This window comes from Chanos chanos, chromosome 3, assembly GCF_902362185.1.
Source record: "Chanos chanos chromosome 3, fChaCha1.1, whole genome shotgun sequence".
In the NCBI taxonomy this organism is placed as follows: domain Eukaryota; kingdom Metazoa; phylum Chordata; class Actinopteri; order Gonorynchiformes; family Chanidae; genus Chanos; species Chanos chanos.
In genome coordinates, this window is record NC_044497.1 from 22,512,930 (window position 1) to 22,536,873 (window position 23,944).

Sequence of the window (23,944 nt, forward strand, 5' to 3'; positions counted from 1 at the left end):
AGTTTCTAAACTTTGAGGGACAAACAAAGGGGCCTCCCAAAATAATGAGCGCTCAGTTTTCCATTTTGCCAAAAATGTTCGATGGTGACTGAAACTGAGCGGATCATGTCGGAGTTAGAGCTAATAATTGCTGAACAACAGTTATTTTTACTGAAATTACTGCAACACAGAAAAGAGAGAAGACGTTGAAGGAGATGGTGTGTACGACCATTGAACCGATTGAGGCAGAAGGAGGGTAATGCGACCAAGCGGACCAATCACAGTTGTTGCGGTCTGTGTTGACACGTGTCGCAGCGATGCATAGTTTTATTTCTGGAGAGGTGCGCGTCAGGCTACAGCATAGGCTACGGCATAGGGTATGCGGCTACACAGAGCCTACGGCGTACCTCTGGCGTAGATTCGACGCAGATGTATAAATTGGCCTTCACATATAAATCAGCAGTATACAAGGGAAGGGAGAGAGGGAAGAGAGAGAGGGAAGGTGGAGGGCAGCAGAGAGCAGAAGATGGAGAGAGATTGAGAACAGGCTGAGAAAGATTTGTGTTGAACATTAGCAGAGGTAATCTGCGACACAAACCTCACAGCAGGTTTCATCTGTATAACAGTGTTGTCAGTCTCTGATGAATGCTTCAGTGGATTAAACAATGTGTGAAATAGTGATCACCATCACAGTGCACTGACTGGATGAGTTCAGAGCACAGTATTCCAGAGATTCCATGGAAACTGAAGTTAAGGTGATAGCAGCACTATCAGAGGGCTGTCAAATTCTCCTTATTTTCCCTAAAAGCAGAAAACCATAGCATCACCCTGCACAGCCCTTCTGATATACAGCCTGAAAATATGACATAAAGAAACCACCATGCCTCTTTCTTTGAAAAAACTAGGGTAATACTGGTCACAGACAGGAGAATTAGAAGCTGCCTCAAACCGTATTTTTCATGACCCCATCCATCCGTTTACTCATTTCTTTCTTTTTTTCAAGGCTGGATTTGTGCCTCACATTATTTTTGTTGCAGTAGACTAAAGTAAGTGCAAACAGCATAGCAGATAAGTGTTATTGAAGCCAGTGGGCCCTGGCTACAGGAGAAAGCATGCGTAAATCTGTTTTAATTCTCCCTGAAAGACATGATAGAGAGGGGCAGAAAATCTCCAGCCCCTCTGCTGACACCAACAACAGAGGGATACCGAGAAAGAGCAGAGACACTGTGGAAAAGGAAAAACAGAGAGAGGGAGAGAGACGATAAAAAATACCTTGTATGTTGTAGGGGTTGTCGATGACAAAGTCTCCATTCCACATCACGGACAGGTCCACAGGCAGGTCACCGATGTCATTGCCTTCATAGTCATACTGTGGAGAGACAGTAAAGACTTGTTACAATGGATCTAAAACCTGTTCACTATAAGCTCTGAGTTTGGACCAAAAAAATTCCCCCCAAAAACAAATCCTTTTTATCTCTCACTGGCCTTTGATAAGGGGTGCTCTAGTTATGGGAATTCACTGTAAGCTTGTTATTGTCCTAAAAGAATCATCCTAAAAAATATTTTCAGAAAGAGTTTCTGTAACCAAACTAAAAGCAATCCATTTGGTAACCTGGACTGGGCCAGAGTCCATATGATATGAAGGTTCATTGTCAAAATGAAGAATCTGCACATTCCTACAATATCTGTCCAGTATCTGAGAACGCACCATAATTCCGAATGTATTGTTTACATGAAAGCGATCATATAGTTTGTGCACATGTCGTACAATCGGAATTCATTGCAACCACGAAGAAATTACCTTGCACCGTCCTGTACAATGTAGTTGAAGGCTACATAAAAATCTCTAAGCCTGTCTAAAAATCTCTAAGCCACTCTAATGTTAGAGTGGTCAAAAGAACATTTACTTTCAGGTACTGTAAAGAGCCAGGGCAGCGATAGCTTCACTTCAGGTCAGTGATTTGATCAGTTAATTACTTACAACAACTGTAACTTTAATTATCATTATAATTAAAAATTACATCATCTCTGCATGGAATATTCTCCAAAGCTTGCTTAAATAGCTCGTTGTTGCGGGATTTGCACCAAGACTATTCTTTATTTGAGAATGTTCAAGACAAGCGTGTCTGCCATGTACTTTAAACTCTTAAACTCTGGCTGTGTCCGAAGTGGCATACTGGCCCAGTATACACTGTGTACACTACTCCCCACCCTAGTATACAATATGGTATGCAAATATGAGAACTTTCATATAGTGTACTACACAGTCAAATGACTGCCATTGTTCGCCATATTTTCTTTTTTTTTTTAATTTTTAGAGAGTTGGGAATCACCGCTTTGCATCATGTGACACAGTATCCAACGAAGTGAGCTCTGGTTGTGTCCTGCAATTTTTTACCAGATTAGTGCATCATCCGGGTAACTGTCATATACTGCAAAATTTTTATTTTTCACATACTGTATTGTACTTACAACTTTTATGTCAAGATTAGTATTTAGTATGCCATTTCGGACGCAGCCTCTGTCATGCATCGTAAAACATCAATACGCCGTTACTTCGCGTAATGAACATGCACATAAAAAGTTCCAAGTGCAGAGGACAATCCGATTGAGCGTTTACATGGCTAATATCTTCCTATCAAATAGATTATCAGAAATCTACACTACGTCTTTAAATCCGATTGAATTCTCGATCGGACTGGGGTATTGCATTCCGATCGAGGTGTTTACACGAGGTATTTTCAATCCGATTGAGTTTGAATCTGATTATTACCGAAATATTAGGCTCCATGTAAATGCACCTAGTGGCGCACAATGCAATTACAACTATTTTTGCAGAGGTGCTTATTCTGATCTCTGCTATTCAGAAACTGAACAAGACTCACAGAGACCTGGGTTTGAATCCCAGTAGTGGTGCTGCCAGCTGGGTTAGGCATCCATACAGGCACAGTTAAATGACCAAGGGATCATCTCCCCATCCCTGTAACAGCCACTGTTGGTCAGGCACTAGATTGTTGATGGATGGAGAGAGAGCATGGCATGAACCTCTACATGTGTTATGGTGTTCCAGAAAAGTCCTCCATGGTCTTGTGAAAAGCAGAGACATGAAGTCTTCATCCGCTCTGCCCATCGTAGGGATTATATATAAATGTGCACAGACAAGCACACTGACCATTGCAAAGAGGCCCTCAGAACATACGCATGAAAAGAAAATCCACTTTCACCATGCAGATTTTGGCTAGGGCTAAGGGATCTGTCTCTCTCTTATTATAAAGCCTATCCAAACTGAAGAGTCTGTTTACTGGCACACTAACAGTATATAAAGCATACAGTACAAAAAGTATGGAAGTGAGTAAAGGAGGCTTGGAGTGAGGTGAGAAAGAGAAACAGAAAGATAGAGAAAGGGAGAGAGAGAGAGAGAGAGAGAGGGAGAGAAATCTAAATTACAGAATGGAAGTCACTGCTGGAATATATAGTGAGATTTAGGTGTGAAGAGTGGAGTGGAGTAAATGAAATTGGCATTTCCAATTTGTTCTTTGACACCTCTCATTTTGCCAAAGAGCTCTCCTTCCACAGATAGCTCTGCACCCAAACACAGCTTTGGGCCAGGGATCCCCTCACCCAATGCCAAACCCCTGTCTAAAGTCAAACTGTTTAAATGACCATATCTGTGATCGGTAATGACCTCTATATGGGCTTGTATGATGGCAATGTCACTATGCTACTGTACCAGACACCACCAAACCTCTAAATCCATGCAAGTGTGCCTGTTTACAGATAAGGGCTGGTCAAGACTGCATGGCAATCAGAGTGTGTGTGTGTATGTGTATGTGTGTGTGTGTGTGTGTGTGTGTGTGTGTGTGCATGACTGAGGTTGTGTTTGTGTGTGTGTGTGTGTGTGTGTGTGTGTGTGTGTGTGTGTGTGTGTGTGTGTGTGTGGTGTCCATGACAGACTGACAGTTATTGTGAAGGACACTCCAGTCATATTGACTAATAATACCACTGCATTATTGTGGTTGGTCACAAGGCTTTGACAGTAAAGTTTAGAAATCCTCTCTGCGACAAGACTCTACACAAACCTCACTGACACACACATTCCTGCATAAACGCAGATTTGCCCTTTGACCTTTGCCCTAACCCCCCTCCCACACACACACACACACACACACACACACACACACACAGACACACACACACGCACACGCACAGCATGGATTCATTAACCTTTAAAGGCCTTGTTTAGTTCCCCCACAGTGCAGTGCCAACCCTAACAACAGGACTGCCTGTTTTCTCAGAGTGGTCTCCCAAACATCTCTATGTTTAAATCATGTCACCATTTTGACTTTGGGGCAGGGACACGGCAGGTAGCCAATCATCCTCTGGCACGGACTCCAGAGTTCACAAAGTGACTACAGTCATCCAACCAAACCGCAGACTGCGAGTGGACGTGATGTTGCTGAGAGAGCCGTTCTTCCCTGCGGTTGGTCATGAGACCTGAGTCACTCGTCGGCAGGGGAGGTGGAAGGAACAGCGTGGGGAAGACATCCTCCTCTGCTGTGGAGTGGATGAATAATAGTGCTCATTACTCCCCTCAGGTCATTGTGGAGACACCGTGTGGGTAATTAATTGCAGGTGTGAGTGGTGAGAACCCATGAGGCTGCGGAGCCAAAGCCTGAGTACAAGGTGACCAGAACCATCTTCATGACCTAATTAAGAACGACTAGGAACCAGCATATTCTTCACGTTCCTCTGCCCACTGAACGCTCACAGCCAAGGGCCTGGTTCACTGCTCTGGGCTCCACTACACAAACCAGACATACAAAACTATGATAAACAATAATAAACCATATTACAGACCAAGACTGGCCTTGCCCTCATTAACTATGAATAGGAAAATAGCCAAGAACGCATTTCTCTACATCGATAAAAACGTGCAAAAAATGGGCGGTGCCCAGCAGTTCACCAGTCACCAAATCAGCTTCCCACAAACCCACCTGGCAAGTCAAACCTCCATACATCAGAGACAGGGAGAGGAAGAGGCAAGAGAGGAGAGATAAGGGACAGGAACAAGAAAGCAAGTCAGGGGATTCCGTATGGGCACAATTCAAAAGTGCCGATGTTAACAAAACAAAGCAACTGCTGGTGTATATAGGGGAAGTCTTTCACACAGGTAACCCTTAAGTAATCAGTCATTCTGAAAGGATAACTGAACAGGTGGTTAAAAAGAACACTGAATGTACGAGGGGGTAGAAACCTCCACCTCCACCAACACTCAGAGCTTGGGAGAGAAGACGCTTTGGGCTCATCAGTAACGTACAGCACTCTACTGGTTTTTCACTTTTAGGTGGGGAACTCAGTGGTATTTGTAATTGTCTGATCCAAACGCATTTAAGGTGAAACAGTAGTTCACAACATACCTTTACTGTAGTGAGTGGATTCCACTGATTGAGTATTTCCATGTCATAATTTACCATTATACTACTATTTTATGAGTATATCATGCATAAAATTGTCAGCACATGATTTCACTGCAAAAGGTTACAATAAATAAGTTAAACACATGCGTCATTGATTATGGCACTGTCTTTGTGATGTCTTGAGGAGATGGTCATGAAATATGATATATGAAATATGAAATCGGTGTTGTGCTGTGACAGTAAAAAAGTCTAACTCAAGCTCCACCTGTGTGTCATTCATGTGTATCATTTGTTTCATATGTATCAGCAACCAGCTCCACCATTAACACAATGCCTGCTATTACTCCATTCCTTTTTACAGACATCTATGCCTCTAAAAATGTTATACTTAGCCTAAAAAGTTTCTGTGATATGCTCTAAGGCAAAATTTTCCATTTTCTCTAAGCCTGCCTGTCTACCTGTTTGCCTGTCTGTCTGTCTGTCTGTCTGTCTTTCTCTTCCCAATATGCCACTAGCTTTCTGTGTGGATGTAATTCTGGATAAGGCACCATTGCAGAGGGGAGAAAAAGATTTAAATGACGGCATGTCTGTGGAGCAACCAGACCAAAATATAAAATGCTCTTTTCATTTTTATGCTTCATTTATACTGCAATAAATATCATATCAGTGTTATTTTGAATCAGAGCAATGTGTCGTCATGTTCAGTTAACTGTAGAGGAAATTAAAGTTTCTAAACATAAAAACATTATGCAGATAATGTGACATTGAACGACAATGTTTAATGAGTGACTGAAGAATACAGTGATGTTTCAGAGTGGAATGTGTCTTTAAGGAAAGGAAGCATTATATTCTACTGTTTAGGGTTGGGTGCAATTGCAAAAGCATGGATAAGGTTTAAGGGGAACACACCATACTGAGATGAGACTGACTCATGCTGTGTAGGTTTACTGAAGTCATCAGACACAATAACGAAAAGTCAGCTCTAACCCTTTAGCAGACAGCATCTGGCAATGGCTGGCTCTTTATCATGTTAGCACCAACTCATCCACATATACACCTCATCTTCCTTATATACAGAGGGAGAAAGAGAGAAAAGACGAGTGCAGAAGGTGACGGACTGTTGGACTGATACAGGCCGTGTAACTTTTCTACAGGTTTGTTTATCTATCATATAACTTGAAGTCTGATAAAGAAGTCCTTTAAAAATAACTTTCATGCAAAGGACAAATAAAGTATAGTAAGGTATAAAGTTCTGATGGCTTAATCTGTTTCATATACCACTATTCAGTAAAAGGTGAAAAGAGAACCTTATAAAAGCATTGTGAGGAAGACAGAACAATGACTGTAGTGCATTGACCCCAGTCTACTGTCAACATTCATGTTCATCCAGGGTCATTGAACTCATTAAAACCCCACAGCAGGAGACAAACGAACACTAAATGCACCTACACATCTAAAGAATCTGTTTGTTTTTTTCAATTTTCTCTTTATCTTCTACCAAGCACAGCCTCCACTACATGTTTTCACCTCTAATGAATGAACCACGCAAGATCAGCAGTTCCTTCTCCCTCTCTGCCCTCAGATTCCTTACATCTCTTCAGCCCTCTCCTTCCTTGCCTTGTTTTTTTGCTGTTGTTGTTTTTTTATTCTTTCTTTCTATTCCTCCAGGGAGGCAGTGGCTGCATCTGCAGTCAGCCATCGCTCTCCAGCATGCCTGCAATTCATCATCATTTTATCTGTGTTGGATTTAATTGAATCCTGTAAAACTCTCCCCATAGCCCTTGTTTCCACATGCAAAGAACCACTTCACCCCCCTCCATCACTTAGTGTGTGTGTGTGTGTTTTTCTTATTTGTCTTTTTTTTCAGAGCCTCATTTATCCATGTGGAGGGTAATACTGTGAGTGTGGGATCTTATCAGTCTGTCTTGTTCTTCCCCTGGGCCTGGCGACAACACAGAGAAACTGATTTCTGGCCCCTGCTCCATTTCTGCACTCTCTCTCTCTCTCTCTCTCTCTCTCTCTCCCTCTCTCTCTCTCTCCTCTCAGGCATAACCATTATTTCACTGTCTTGACCAAAACATAAACTCTTTCAGAATTCTCTTTTGCACTCAGAACTCGGATGAATATAACGTACCTTTCACACACAGAATCACCTTAGGGTGTCAAAGCTCACCTAACCTTCATGTAAAGAAGAGTGAAGACAAAGAAAGGAAACTTTGAGTGTTGTGGATAAAAGAATGTGGCTGACACAAAACTGTATTGTTATAAGCATTTGTTAGGAACTGCATTACCCAGAATCCTATGTGCCTGGTCGCAGGTGTGTGATGTCAAGGTACAGTGTGGATTCATGCAGAGTTGGTCAGTAAAACGGCTGACTAGAACCTTCTCCTGGTTGTGATTATTTCACAAAACGAAACATAACAAAAACCACAGCAAATCAAGGCCGTTAATAAACGAAATTAAGCTCTCAGTGCTGACAGCCCAGGCCTGTAAAGCAAACTCCTCTGTTCCCAGCACTCAAACACACCCTGACAGCTGGGAACTCCCTCTGTGAGGCAAAGTGGACCTGTAATGATTCACCTCCTCTTTGTAAGCGGTGTCTCCTCTTTACACAATCGATTAGCTCTAGACTGCCCTTCATCTAACTCTCCATCCCGTGCTCCTGAGACCCCATCCATGTTTTGTTAACTTCTCTGTCTTCGTTTCAAGACAGGGTAAGAGGATGTGAAGAGAAGAGAGAAGAGACAGACAGAGTGAGAAAGAGATAGCTAGGAAGGAACAAATCAATCGATCATGGTCTAATCATATTCCTCTATCATTTGGCCCACTCAAACCTAACAACAAAACCCACTACAGCAGGGATGGATCTGCTGCTGTGTGGAGATCCTGGTCACTGGTCTGTTCTTCATTCTTGGGCTGCAGTGTCAGGCGTGAGTTATCACAGAGTGACCATCCCTAACACTCTGTGCATATACCTCTGTGCCCCCTGTCAGAGCACACAGACATTCTGTGACTTTAGGCAGGGCAGTCCTAATTGAAAGACACATGGAAGTACCCAAAACTGGCCAAATCAAATCCATTCCCACCCTGTTGACAAAATGCACAAATGAAACAGTCAAAACTCTCTGACAAGCTTATAACAATGGACCTCTCACTTATGGGCCAAACCCTGTTACATTAAACGTACTCTGTCTCCTTTTGATGGTGTTCTCATTCAAAAGTGAACAGGCTCCATGCTGAAAATCACGGCAGGCTAAGTAAGTAAGTGGTAATTGTTGGTGTTAAATGGCATAATTGCAGCGTGAATATGAACAGGGCTGTAATTACCAGCACTTATTAGGACTGACAGTCTGGCCAGCAACTGCCACACACACCAATCTCTGCCTGCATTCTCCAGATCCACACACACCAGTCCCTGCTGTGTTCTCCAGATCCACACACACCAGTCCCTGCCTGCATTCTCCAGATCCACACACACCAGTCCCTGCCTGCATTCTCCAGATCCACACACACCAGTCCCTGCCTGTGTTCTCCAGATCCACACACACCAGTCCCTGCCTTCACTCCCCAAGATCCACACACACCAGTCCCTGCCTTCACTCCCCAGATCCACACACACCAGTCCCTGCCTGTGTTCTCCAGATCCACACAAACCTGTCTTCGTTTCTCTCCAGATCCACATCATTCCATACACAGTTCGCCAAACTGACAGAACAGGGCATTTACTAGTCTAAATCTAAGACAGGGTACATAGTGATGCCAACTATCAGGTGGGGAGAAACAGGCTCTAATGTTTTTTCCACAGTCACTCTGTGTCCCAGACTAAGACCCTCAACCCCAAAGTCTTCTCTGTATACTGTTACTGGGTCCCCACACAGCGCTCTAACACCCCCTAAAACTCAACTCTGATAAAATTCTGATAAATCTTGAATGCAATTAAAGTCAGACTGGAAACACGCACTGAAAATCTACTAATTTATAATAATCATAAACATACTCAAGAGCAAAGGGAGACACTGGTGTGACTGACTCGCTTCAGTGCCGTTACAGGAAAATCAGATCAGGTTCTTGTTCTTTTCTTTCAGAAAAGCACAAAAGTTCTTCCTCTCTGCCTGTTTCTCTCTGTCTATTTCTTAAATGAGAGATGACACATTCAGCTTTCCAACTGGTTGTTTTCCAGACCTCTGCCTGGGTGTTAAAGTTAATATCACCACAGCTGCTTCCTGCTGTAACAGAGAGAGAAAGAGAGAGAGAGAGAGAGAGAGAGAGAGAGAGAGAGAGAGAGAGAGAGAGAGAGAGAAGTGCGCCAAAGAGGCAAAATGCTGCTGATTTGAAACGGCTGGGACAGCACACAGTTGATAAAAGCCCTCTTTATCCAGACAACTCTGCACGCTTTTAGCTGCATAATTAGCTTCCCTTTCAGAGAGAAAGAAGAACTAGGAAGAGACAGAATCCTGTAACAGACATCAATAAAGAAGAGCCGCTCAACACCATGGCACTGTCAAACACACAAGGCTGTTTTCTGACAGTAGTGACTGCTCTCAACACTGCCGATAAACACTATTGGTCAATGCTGCTGATAGGCATTGTTGACCAGTAGTGTTTAGCACAGATCCAGACAAAGGCCTTGCAAGTCCAGCCTGACAAAGTTCAGTGATTACTCAGGCCTTAGTTTCCAGGCACATAATAAGGATTTGAGATTTGAGATTGGAAAACAGTCAGTTTCTGATGTTTCAGACATAACTGATGCAGAAAAGAGTTGATTTTTTGACCAAGTCTATGTAGTGGGAGCAGCTTTCCTTTAGAGAAAATGTGGATATGTGCTATCTATTTAACACCATTACCTAAATCTCTACACACAGCACCTCTCCTCACAAAGTTAGGTTTGTGTGTTTTAATAAAGTTTAATTAAGTTTATGCATTTTAATTGATTCAAGTTCGTGTGGTGTTTATTTACTGTTTATGTTTATGTGTGTGTGTGTGTGTGTGTGTGTGTGTGTGTGTGTGTGTGTGTGTGCGTGTGTGCGTAAGTGCTTAAGTGTCTGTATGTGTGTCTGTGTGTGCGTTTGTGTATGTAAAGAGACTCACCACAGTCTTTTGACACTGGATGCTGGTGCTGTTGAAGCGAAGGGCTGTAACACTGTGCTCCTTGCCCTGAATGTAAAAGATGCACTCATAGTTGCGCTGACCGGACTGTGGCTGTGGAAGGTTCTGGGCCAACAGTGTAATGGGTTTCATCATGCCCACAGGGATGTAGATCTGGGTGGATGGCAGGATCTGAGGACACTCCTGTCATCACCACAGAGACAAGAAAAGAAATAAGGTTAGCATACACACCAGCATTTAGTATCTGCATTCAGTTCACACAAATAAAGGAGAAAATGCAAAGTAAAGGGACAGAGAGAGAGAGGGAGAGAACACAGAGATAGAGTGTACTGCCCTCCTAATGGTGTTTTGTAACCAAAATTAGACAGCCAGCCAAACTCCCTCAATAAGCAACACGAGAGTCAGGACGTAGCTTTCTAGCTCCAAGTTTAATGCGGACTCTTGTAGAACATGTTGACAAAGTAAGAGAGTAAAACTGAAACAATAGAAATGTGCATACTTATATACGGATAACAAATGTATAGCCATATGTTTGTCAAGCACTACATATAAAGCCAAAACAGAACAAACTGCGCTCAAAATATTGTAAATGTGAATTATATACTACAGGGGCACGACGTAACATGTCTTATAGTACGGGCACCTATCAGCCAGTATCTAACTTTAATCAAATATAAGCGTAGAAACGTCCCATCGACAATCAAGATTCGTCAACACTGAAAGGTAACCTTACAAACAATAAAAGATTACTCACAGGCAATGCTTACGATGGGGCAAATGGAAGAATTACGACAGATGTTAGGATGCTATGTTGATCTGCTTAGATCTCCCTTACAACTGAAGCGTGTAGTCCGCTTCCTGTTTCCTGTTCATACTGCTGCAATACCACATTTGACCAGAAGGTGGTGCTAAAACAACTAAAACATTAGACCAACTGCCTGGAGGGCAGAATACTCCCCGCCTGGCGTCTGTGATGCCACTATTAAATATTTACACTATCTTGCACGTTAATTTGACTTTCGGTCATCTTTAGCCAAAAGAAGGATGACCTCTGAGACGGGTCTCAGGAATGTCCTTGGACTTCCCTGGGCTGTGGTCCTTACTTCGACCTTGCGCACCTTTCCATCCTGGTTTGGAAAGGTGGATGCTACCAGTGCCATGGGCCACTCGTTCCTTGCAACTTGGCTATCTTTCAACAGCACTATATCGCCTTCCTGTAGGTTGGGGCATCTTCGACCCACTTGCGGCGACTCTGCAGTGTCGGGAGGTACTCATGTCTCAATCGGGTCCAGAACGTGTTGGCAAGGGCTTGCACCTGTCGCCATTGGCTTCGGTGGAGGTCCTTGTCGGAGAAATCTCCGGGTGGAGGGGGAACACCGACCTTTTGTGTAAGCAGCATTGCAGGTGTCAAGATAAAGGGGGCGCCTGAATCAGTAGAGACTGGAACAAGGGGTCTGGCGTTAATGATGGTAGAAACTTCGGACATGAGTGTGCACAGGACTTCGTGGGAGAGGCAAATATGTTTTTGTAGCAGCATGGAGTCAAGTATTCGGCGAGCTACTCCAATCATTCGCTCCCAGGAACCTCTCCATGTGCGAAGAATGAGGGGGGTTGAACTCCCAGGAGCAGCCCTGCTCGCTTAGGTATCTCTGGATACTGGATCCTTGTTGCTGGTTGGTCAGTCCAAGCTCATTGCTGGCGCCAACGAAGTTTGTTCCACAATCTGATCTCAGTTGCTTTGCAGGTCCACGGATTGCAAAGAACCGCCTCAGAGCGTTGATACAACTAGAGGTGTCCATGGACTCGATTACCTCGATATGCACTGCTCTAGTGCTCATGCAGGTAAACAATATCGCCCAATGCTTGCTCTCAGCATGCCCGCCTCATGTGCGCCTTGCAGTGACTTTCCAAGGCCCAAAGACATCCAGTAGGTGAATGGGGGAGATGTGCTGAGGCGCTCAGGTGGCAAGTCTGCCGCGGAGCTTTCGACAGGTGATGCACTTGTGTACGACTGAGCTGACAAGCCTTTTGCATCCAATGATCCACAGGCCAGAAGATCTGATGGCCCCTTCGGTGAAATGGCGGCCTTGATGTTTCACCAGCTTGTGGTGGTGGCATACTAGCAGAGCAGAGACATAGCTGTGTTAAGGTAGAACCAGGGGGGATTTTTCAGCATGTTCCAGTGGTGCATGTTTGAGTCTGCCTCCAATTCTCATGAGGCCTTTTTCAAGCACAGGACTGTTTGAAGAGTGGGCTGCTCTTGGGCAGGGTTTTGCGATCGGCAAGGGCAGTGAATTCCATTGGGAAGGCTTCTTTCTGTACTGCATTTATGATGACATCCTTAGCTTGACAAAGTTCATCAGGAGTGCGGGGTTGTTTGCACCGACGCCACCCTTTACATCCTTTGGCACATTCTGTAGACTTGTGAGATCGAGCCATTTGGATGAGGAGGGCAACAGCTCTCAACAGTGAGTCCCATGTAGAGAAGCGCTTGAACCGGTCCGTGGTGAGGTTTTGCCTTTAAAATTGTGTGTGGAAGCTTGACACCTCAGGCCGCACTTCGTCATCGAGTTCGGGACCGATGAGCTCAAAGGACTCAGGTTTCTCTTGCAGGCCCTCATATGGTCTATGAAGGAAAGCTGGTCCGCTGAACCATGTCGTTTTTGCAAGGTGCAATGCAGGGACAGCCCTGGACACATGATCAGCCAGATTGTGCTCCGTTGGTACGTAGAACCACTGCTCTGGCTTGGTTGACTTGGTTGACTGACGTATCCGCTGCTGACGTATTTTGCACATACACATAGAAGCGCTTTACCTCATTATGTATGTATCCAAGGACTACCCTGCTATCGCAGTAAAACTTTACTGCATCCATCTTGAGGTCAATCTCATCAAGGAGGAGTTCTGCCATTTCTACTGCTAGAACTGCAGCACAAAGTTCGAGCCTAGGGATGGTAGGCTCAGACTGAGGAGCTAGCTTGGCTTTCCCTAGGATGAAGCCGACATTGCTGTTTCCATCTTTGTTGATGGCCCTGAGGTAAGCCACTGCACCAATAGCCTTGGTGGAGGCATCGGAAAACACACACAGTTCTGTGCGTCTTGCCTTGGAGAGGGAATCTGGTATGTAGGTACGTGGGATATGCAGCTGCTTCAACTCCTGGAGTGAGTCTCGCCAGACTACCCAATCATACTGGGATGCTCCACTCTTGGAGGAGAAACAATCAGATGTGTCGCTGGTGAGTTCCCGCAGTAGAGCTCTTCCTTGTACAGTGACTAGAGAGACGAAACCAAGGGGATCGAAGACACTGTTTACGGTGGACAGGACCCCACGCCACGTGAATGGCTTGTCACTCGCTGACACTCTGAAGGTAAATGCGTCATTAGCTATCTCCCAGCACAACCCAAGACTCCGCTGTATAGGTATGGTCTCTCCGCTGAGGTCCAAATCCTTTATGACTTGAGCATGATCCTCTGGTGGGAAAGCTTTCATTACGGCTGGGCTGTTGGAAACGATCTTGTGAAGGTGGAGGGTTGACTCAGCAAGAGATGCTTGGGTCCTCTGGAGAAGACTGATGGCTTCTGTGTCTGTGGGCAGGGACATGAGCCCGTCGTCCACATAGAAATGTCTCTCTACGAACTGTTGTGTGTCTTTACCATATTTGTTTTCACCCTCTTTGGCAGCACACCTAAGCCCATAGATGGCAATGGAAGGCAAAGGGCTAGTGCCAAAAACATGGACCTTCATCCAGTACTCAATGATGTCCTTTGTCGGATCATTATCCCTGAACCATAAGAACCTCAGGAAGTTGCGATGGTCCTCTCTGACAAGAAAGCAGTGGAACATTTTTTGGATGTCTGCCATGATTGCCACTTGCTCCTTACGGAAACGGATGAGGACTCCTAACAGGCTGTTATTGAGGTCGGGGCCTGACAACAGCACATTGTTTAGGGAGACGCCACCTTCCTGCGCGCTGGAATCGAACACCACCCTAATTTGGTCAGGTTTTTGAGGGTGGTAGACACCAAATGTTGGCAGGTACCAACACTCCTCACCTTCCATCAGAGGAGGGGCTGGCTCGGCGTGATCGTTCTCGAAAATCTTTTCCATAAAGGCTATGAACTGTTGTTTCATCACCGGTTTCCTGTTTAGGGTTTGACACAATGAGGTAAGGCGAGTAAGTGCTTGTTTGCGGTTGTTCGGGAGTCATCCTCGTGGCACCTTGAAGGGTAGTGGAGCAACCCAGTTGTTTTTCTCATCCCTGTACACTTCTTGAGTCCATAATCTTTAAAAAGGCAATATCTTCAATGGATAGAGCGAGCTTGTTGTCGTTTTCAGCTGTTTGCAACACACTGTGACCCAGATTATGCTCTGTGACTCTCTCCAGGTTGGATTTTTGTGTGCTGACGAGACTATCCCGTTGCTCCCCGCCGTGACACACTCTCTCTTTCAGGTCCATGAAGCTGTTGCAGGGTGTGAAGTAGGAAGGGCGTCCGTTCTCTAACACGTGGGTCTTGAAGGTGCTCACGCTAGGCTTATGGGCGTTCCCAAGGCACACTTCCCCAACGACAACCCAGCCCAAATCCAATCTCTGAGCGAAGGGGGCATTGTGTGGTCCATTAATCTGCTGTCTCACCTTATGTACTCTTGCAATGTCTCTCCCTAGCAAAAGAAGGATTTGGGCATTTGTATCAAGTTCCAGGATGTGACTTGCCACAGATTTCAGATGAGGATGGAAGAGAGCTACCTTTGGAGTTGGTATTTCTGACCTGTTGGTGGGAATTTGATTACACTCGATCAGTGGTGGTAACGCAAGGGTAGCTCCTCCATTCACCGGCTCAATCTGGAAGCTGTCCGCCTTTCTGCCAGACATGTTGACGACTCCAGCACATGTTCTTAACGAGTAAGGAGAAGAGTGGCTCCTGACATCAAACAGATCGAAGAATTCCGGCCTTGCCAATGAGCGATTGCTCTGCTCATTGAGTATGGCGCACATATTGATTGCCCTCTCGCGCTGCCCCTGGGGAAACACTCGAACCAGACATATTTTAGAACTGGACATTGCTGGCTGCCCTTCACCACAAATCTCAGTGCAATGTGAGGTGACAGTAGGTGCAGACGTAAGATCTTCTCCCTCCTCGCTGTGCTCTGGTGCCGGAGTTGGGACTTTAAGTGCATAGCTGTGACATGGCGATCACTCTCACACTCGCTGCATTTCACAGAAACTTTACAATCCTTGGCTAAATGGGAGATTGATGCACAACACCTGTAGCATATTCCATTTTCATGGAGGAAGGCCTTTCTCTCGTCAAGTGGTTTTGCCCTGAATCCACAGCACTTTCTTAATGGGTGTGGTTTGTGATGGATTGGACAGTTCTTTCCTGGATTCTCAACTTGCTTCGGAGAGATGCTTGTGTCATGTTCAGTGTCTGGGGAGATGTCTGTCTTGTGGACTGATGCTGGGATTCTCCCTGTCCAATAGACTGGTTTATCTCTCACAGGAGGACTGCTATTGCTGGGGAGAGCGAAGCTTGGGTCGTTCCTGATGTGTGCTTCATGGCAGATAAATGCAGCAAAGAAGGAGAATGGGGGAAAGAGGCCATTATGTTCGTCTTTGAACCTGGACCCTTGAGATATCCATTTCTCCTGAAGTGCATGTGGGAGTTTCTCTACTATGGGACTAATGCCGCGAGCAGTGTCCAGGAAAGCCAACCCGGGCAGGTATCCATCCATGCAGACTGAAACTCCATAAGGAGGTCTCCAAGCTCCCTAAGTTTGATATGGTCCTTACTGGAGATCCTAGGAAGCAAATCCAGTTTCTTGAAAAGAGCACTTTCGACTACCTCAGGTGAAGCATAACACTTACACAGTCTATCCCATGCTTTCCTCAGTGTTGCCTCAGGATTATTGACATGCGCCTGACAAATCCTTTTGACATGGTGGGATGATTCCTTGCCTAGCCACTTGGTCAAGAGGTCCAATTCTTCACTGGCTGAAAGGTCGAGACCTCTGATGGCATTGAGGAAGAAAGACTGCCATGCCCTAAAGCTCTCAGGTCGATCATCAAACTGGTTGAGCCCTGTAGTCACTAGCTCCCGACGTGCTAAGTACTTAACAAAGTCTGTCATCACAGGGGTCTTAACTGGGTCAGCTGATGTGGCGTGGTAATGAGGGGTATAGGGTTGAGCTGAGGGGTTCATATTTTGGATATGTGGCTTAGTGTGTAGCCTCTTAGGTCTTATTGGCATGGGAAAGTGCTTTGGAGGGTGGCAAGTCGAAAGACGGGGCATGCTCTGTAGGCAATTTGACAGGCCTCTGGGTAGAGGGGTTAGATTGCATAACTCCATATGCAGTTCCCCATGTGACTAGGCTGTCGTCTGGTCGGATGGGGTAAGGCGCAGGGACATCATGAAGTGAGGTTATGTGTAACTCATTCTGTCGTTTTACATATGCACTTGTGCGATCATCAATCTCTCTCTTTAAAGACATCTTACTGCCCTTGCTGCAAGGTGCTCTAACTAGCTCTTCAGCTGCCTCCAAGACCTCTGCCTGTGCCATGGCAGCAGCTGCCTCTCTTTGGAGAGCCAAAGTTCCCAATTCAGCATCCAGTCTCGCCTTCTCCAGAAGCACCTGTGCATCCTCCATTTTCTGTCTCGCCTCTCTCTCAGCCTGCTCCAGTTTCAACTCAGCTTCTCTCTCAGCCTGTTCCAGTTTCAACTTAGCCTCTCCCTCTGCAAATGATGCGCGTACACGTGCTGCCTCTGCCCTTGCACGGGCCCTTGCTGCTGCACTGGCTGAGGATGAAGATGTGTGATCGCTGCTTACGCTGACTTGAGAGGTTCTGTCGTTCTCTTCGGCTGGATCCATGATGCAGTTTACAAGCTGTGTTTGATCTGTTGTAGTGGTTGATGTTGCATCAGCTGGTCACTTGCCTTTTTACTGTACTGCCCTCCTAATGGTGTTTTGTAACCAAAATTAGACAGCCAGCCAAACTCCCTTAGTAAGCAACATGAGAGTCAGGACGTAGCTTTCTAGCTCCAAGTTTAATGCGGACTCTTGTAGAACATGTTGACAAAGTAAGAGAGTAAAACTGAAACAATAGAAATGTGCATACTTATATGCGGATAACAAATGTATAGCCATATGTTTGTCAAGCACTACATATAAAGCCAAAACAGAACAAACTGCGCTCAAAATATTGTAAATGTGAATTATATACTACAGGGGCACGACGTAACATGTCTTATAGTACGGGCACCTATTAGCCAGTATCTAACTTTAATCAAATATAAGCGTAGAAACGTCCCATCGACAATCAAGATTCGTCAACACTGAAAGGTAACCTTACAAACAATAAAAGATTACTCACAGGCAATGCATACGATGGGGCAAATGGAAAAATTACGACAGATGTTAGGATGCTATGTTGATCTGCTTAGATCTCCCTTACAACTGAAGCGTGTAATCCGCTTCCTGTTTCCTGTTCATACTGCTGCAATACCACATTTGACCAGAAGGTGGTGCTAAAACAACTAAAACATTAGACCAACTGCCTGGAGGGCAGAATACTCCCCGCCTGGCGTCTGTGATGCCACTATTAAATATTTACACTATCTTGCACGTTAATTTGACTTTCGGTCATCTTTAGCCAAAAGAAGGATGACCTCTGAGACGGGTAAAACAACTAAAACAGGGCAGAATAGAGAGAGAGACAGAGAGACAGAGACTGTATCATGGCAACATGATCACCAACTGAACGATCCACCTCAGACAATTATGAAAACACTATCACAGCCAATTATGAAAACCATATAACAGATGACTATGAAAACACTATCAGGAACAATTATAAAAAAAAAAAAAAAAAAACACTATCACAGACAATTAGGGAAACACTATCACAGATAACTATGAAATAAATATCACAGACGATTCTGAAAACACTGGTGAAAACACTATTAAAACACAAGCTTTGAACCCGGTCCATCCAGTCTGTGATCCCTGCAACAGTAGCATCGGTCGGGAATGAGGGGTTACATTACAGTAAAATACCAGATGACTGTTAGAGTTAGAGTAACAGATGACTGTTAGTGTTAGAGTAAAATACCAGATGACTGTTAGAGTTAGAGTAAAATACCAGATGACTGTTAGAGTTAGAGTAAAATACCAGATGACTGTTAGTGTTGAGTAAAATAACAGATGACTGCTGGTGTTGAGTAAAATAACAGATGACTGTTAGAGTTAGAACAGATGACTGTTAGAGTTAGAGTAACAGATGACTGCTGGTGTTGAGTAAAATAACAGATGACTGTTAGAGTTAGAACATATGACTGTTAGAGTTAGAGTGATAGATGACTGTTAGTGTTGAGTAAAATAACAGATGACTGTTAGTGTTAGAGTAAAATAACAGATGACTGTTAGAATTAGAGCAGATGACTGTTAGAGTCAGAGTGATAGATGACTGTTATTTTTGAGTAAAATAACAGATGACGGTTAGAGTAAAATAACAGATGACTGTTAGAGCTAGAGTGAAATAAGAGAAGACTGTTAGTGTTTGCTTTTCTGCAATAAATTTCAATCACAGGTCTGTGGTAAAGTCATTATCCCGTTTTATCTCCAATCCAAATAGTCTTAGCAATGCCAAAGACTGTAACCCCAAACAACAGTCATTTTATTCATTGTAACAGCACAAACCCCATTCCAGGTGCATGGACATAGACCACTTAGAGATTTCTGTGTAGAGGATGTAGAGATTTCTGACTGTGGATTCCCAGTGTAACACAGTAACTTAGCTTTTATTCCAGTTTCTTTTAACTTCATTTTCTACTCAGTTTTCCATATCTGACTGAATGGAGTGGGAAGTCTCTGGAACACTGAGAGTATTATTAAAATCCGTGGATGCGAGGTAGTTGGCGGAGAGACGGCTCTGTAAACAAGCCTGATGGGAAAGTCTTGTGCACACCTCTCTGACACTGCACGGCTGCACTGGAATGGGAATTTAATTGCCTTGGGGTGTCAGTCTCGTTATTAATACACATTCAGCTCCCTCTCTCTCTGTTCTCCTGTTGCTGAGTAAATAGACTGTGATGTAATTTCTCAGAGCATTGCAACAGGAACAGTGTTTGCTCAGTCACTCTGCAGTACGCATAAATGAGGGATTAAGAAGTAGGGAGAAAAAAAGCAGTTTGCCCCAAGCCCTTAGTCAGTGAAATTCTTAGTCAGACAGAGAGTGGTGTGTGTTTCAGCTCTGAACCAACATGCCTTCCTAATACTTATGATGTATTGTTATTACAAGCAGAAACATTTTCCTTCTTGAAACATGTTTGATAAAAAAAAATATTCTAAATATCTAATGAATTTGCTTTTCAAATAAAGAAGATTAATGAAAAATTCTCTGCTGTTCACTACACATTAGTGGTTTTAGCACTGCAGGACAGCGTCAGTGAAATACCGCAGAATCTCTGAGAAACTAAACAAGGAAATATGTATCTGTGTCTAAGGGCACTTTAATCATCATTAGCTGTGCATCCTCTGTTTGTTCAACCATTCTCTTCCCACTCTGTTTACCCTATTTGTGTGTCAGTTTATTTTTGGCTAAACAAGCATTAAATCAAATTTAGGTAATAAGTTAAATGTGCAATTTGATTGGGAAAACAATCAAAGAATGTAAGGCTCTCTGGGTGAAAGGAGAAAAATGGTGCCCAGTGAATGAATCTCTGGGGCTCTGGGAGAGTGATATCAGTCATGCTGAGCAAGCTGACAGAGGCACAGAGTCACTGTTCTCACAGCACTGATGTTCATTTAGCAATGCACAACACACAGGTGGCCTACTGATAGCCATAAACAGCAGCTTCAATGAACTGCCTCCATGGCCTGATAGGAAACGGACTTCTGAAAAGATGGGGGAACACAGATTCTAAAAGAATGGAAATACAAAGCAAGAGGAGGCAAAAGTCTGTGAAATGAACACTCCTTATAGCTTGTCCTTGGCCTCTCTCTTTCTCTCTCTCTGTCTCTTTCTATGCGCAGATGCATAGGTATGTGTCTGACAGTTTGTCTGTCTGCCTACACCATTCCTATTGAACAAATGTACAGTACTGGCCCCTGGACTCCCCCACTACATCATCACCAACCACCATCAGCATGGTCAGCAATAACCAGGACTCCTAGAATGTTCCAGCTCTCCCCCAGATGCCATTTTCCCACTAGACCAAACATTAGAGTCAGATCAGCCCAGCCCATTTCTCCTCCAAACCCAACAACCATTCAGGAATGTTTCCAATGTTTCAGTCATTGTTTTTTGGCCAACCAATTTAGACAGTTGGGCTGAAGTACACAAACACTTGATTTCCATATACACAACTGGCTGCTACATTAAACAATGAGGAATGAAAAACATAATAAAACAAAAAAATAGTACTCCCACCCCCAAAGACCAGAGCTGAATACTCCTTAGGCAGACTTGCTTTTTCAGCCAAGATCTACCAAGATCAAGACTTAGTATCAGTGAGACAAAGACTCTAAATCTGGAGCAGCGATAACAAGGAACTGCAAAGTGAGCTGCCAGAGAGAGCAAGGGAAAAAAAAGAAGAAAAGGATCCTGAAAAACTATTTCATTAACCATCCTGACAAGTGTCAAAACAGAGTGTAAAGTGCAGATTAGATCAAACTGCACAGCTGCCAAGTACAATGGAACACTGGATTACCAGGGGGATTCCTTTGAAGTTTTTTCCCTCTCTTTTTTGTTGCTCTGAATGTGCTCTTTATTTGCTTTAAAATAACTGCAACTCAGGGGCGAGAGGCTGTATTCCAGGCTATAGTGCTTGGCTCACTCTCTCACTGCAGTGAGACAACCACTGACCTAAGGACACTCAGAGAGCTATAACATACACATGCTTAAGATGGCAGAGAATAGAGATGGATCACCAGGAGGCTGACTCACACATCCAAATCCATACATCATTACTTTGGTGCTCATATGGATATCCAACTGATAAATGTCTTTCTGTTTTGTCCTACTAATTGCCACACTGAACCACACTGTACCACACTACACCACACTGAGCCACACTACACCACACTGCACCACACTACACCACACTGTACCACACTACACCACACTACACCACACTCTACCACACTCTACCACACTACACCACACTGAACCACACTGTACCACACTACACCACACTGTACCACACTGTACCACACTGAACCACACTGTACCACACTACACCACACTACACCACACTGTACCAAACTGAACCACACTACATCACACTACACCACACTGAGCCACACTGCACCACACTGTACCACACTACACCACACTGTACCACACTGAGCCACACTGAACCACACTACACCACACTGTACGACACTGTACCACACTACACCACACTGTACCACACTGAACCACACTGTACCACACTACACCACACTACACCACACTGTACCAAACTGAACCACACTACATCACACTACACCACACTGTACCACACTACACCACACTGTACCACACTGAGCCACACTGAACCACACTACACCACACTGTACCACACTGTACCACACTACACCACACTGTACCACGCTGAACCACACTGTACCACACTACACCACACTACACCACACTGTACCAAACTGAACCACACTACACCACACTGTACCACACTGCACCACACTGCACCACACTGTACCACACTACACCACACTGTACCACACTGAGCCACACTGAACCACACTACACCACACTGTACCACACTGTACCACACTACACCACACTGTACCACACTGAGCCACACTGTACCACACTACACCACACTGTACCACACTACACCACACTGTACCACACTGAACCACACTACACCACACTGTACCACACTACACCACACTGTACCACACTGTACCACACTACACCACACTGTACCACACTGCACCACACTGTACCACACTGTACCACACTGCACCACACTGCACCACACTGCACCACACTACACCACACTACACCACACTACATCAAACTATACCACACTGTACAACACTACACCACACTACATCACACTGTACCACACTGTACCACACTCATTCTCTGCGCTGCCATACACTCTCACTGCAGAAAAATAATACTAACAATGATGTAAATAAAGAAGATAAATCAGAAGAAGATGAAAACTAACCATTACCATTGGGTTCCTGCACTTTGTGGACTGTAGTTAATTTATATTGCAGCTTAATTCACGGTTCACAGGTAACTTCTTTTCTTTTTGTTTAAGGTGAAAACCATATTATAACACATATTCCATATGCAAAGGCTTATAAAAATTAAATTAAAGAAAAACAAGCAATCTCTACCCTCCAGTGACGGCCATTTGGTGATTCCCAACGTACCCAAGCTTGCAAAAAAACCAGGGCAAAAAAGATCTGCGAAGGCTGAGAAAACCCAAACTAAACGGAGAAAAAAGGCAACTCAATAGAAAGATGTGAAATTAGCCGATATATCATGCCTTGGTTTTTATTTGTTGTTCGTCAGTGTTCAGATTAGGAAATAAGATCAAAAAGCATTAAAACTTAAAACTTAAACTTAAAAGTATTTCAAAACAGTTTGTATCACATGTTCTGTGATGAAGAATTTGTGAAATTTATGTGATGTTCTTCACTGAATTCTGAATAGTGAATGTTCTGAATGTTCATTTAGAAAAGTTGCCATTGTTAACTGTTGAATTCATGACGTTTTAGAAGTTCAGGTAACAATAAGAATATTATAAACAATAAAGAAGGATTGTGAATGTTTGTAATAGTTACTTTTTAGTTCTAGTGTAAACAAAGAGAAAAAGTTTTCCTGAGTGTTTTTTGAACATGAAAAGATGTTAATGTCTTTGAGGTGAAAAAAAAAATAAAATTAATAAAAACAAAACAGAACACAGTCGTGTACTGTGTTGTACTATATAGAAACAGCTAATCTGGTATTTTTGTGGTATCATGTGGTGTACTGTAGTATTATGTGGTGCAATGTGGTACAGTGTGGTGTAGTGTGGTACAGTGTGGTACAGTGTGGTACGGTGTGGTGTAGTGTGGTACAGTGTGGTGTAGTGTGGTGTAGTGGGCTACAGTGTGGTGTAGTGTGGTGTAGTGTGGTATAGTGTGGTGCAGTGTGGTACAGTGTGGTGTAGTGTGGTACAGTGTGGTGTAGTGTGGTACAGTGTGGTGTAGTGTGGTACGGTGTGGTACGGTGTGGTACAGTGCGGTTCAGTGTGGTACAGAGTGGTGTAGTGTGGTGTAGTGTGGTACAGTGTGGTGTAGTGTGGTACAGTGTGGTGTAGTGTGGTTCAGTGTGGTGTAGTGTGGTACAGTGTGGTATAGTGTGGTGCAGTGTGGTACAGTGTGGTACAGTGTGGTGTAGCGTGGTACAGTGTGGTACGGTGTGGTGTAGTGTGGTACAGTGTGG

At 44.1% G+C, this 23,944-nt stretch overlaps 1 protein-coding gene across 1 annotated transcript in view; it reads right to left on the bottom strand.

The window, feature by feature from the left end:
• plxna1a (plexin A1a) overlaps nucleotides 1-23,944 on the bottom strand; it is a 173,685-nt gene that overhangs the window by 52,000 nt on the left and 97,741 nt on the right. The window contains exons 9-10 of the mRNA XM_030767657.1: nucleotides 10,485-10,685; nucleotides 1,252-1,348 (exon numbers count right to left, since the gene is read on the bottom strand). Of these exons, the coding sequence (XP_030623517.1) occupies nucleotides 1,252-1,348; nucleotides 10,485-10,685 (298 nt within the window). The remainder of the gene's footprint in view (nucleotides 1-1,251; nucleotides 1,349-10,484; nucleotides 10,686-23,944) is intronic.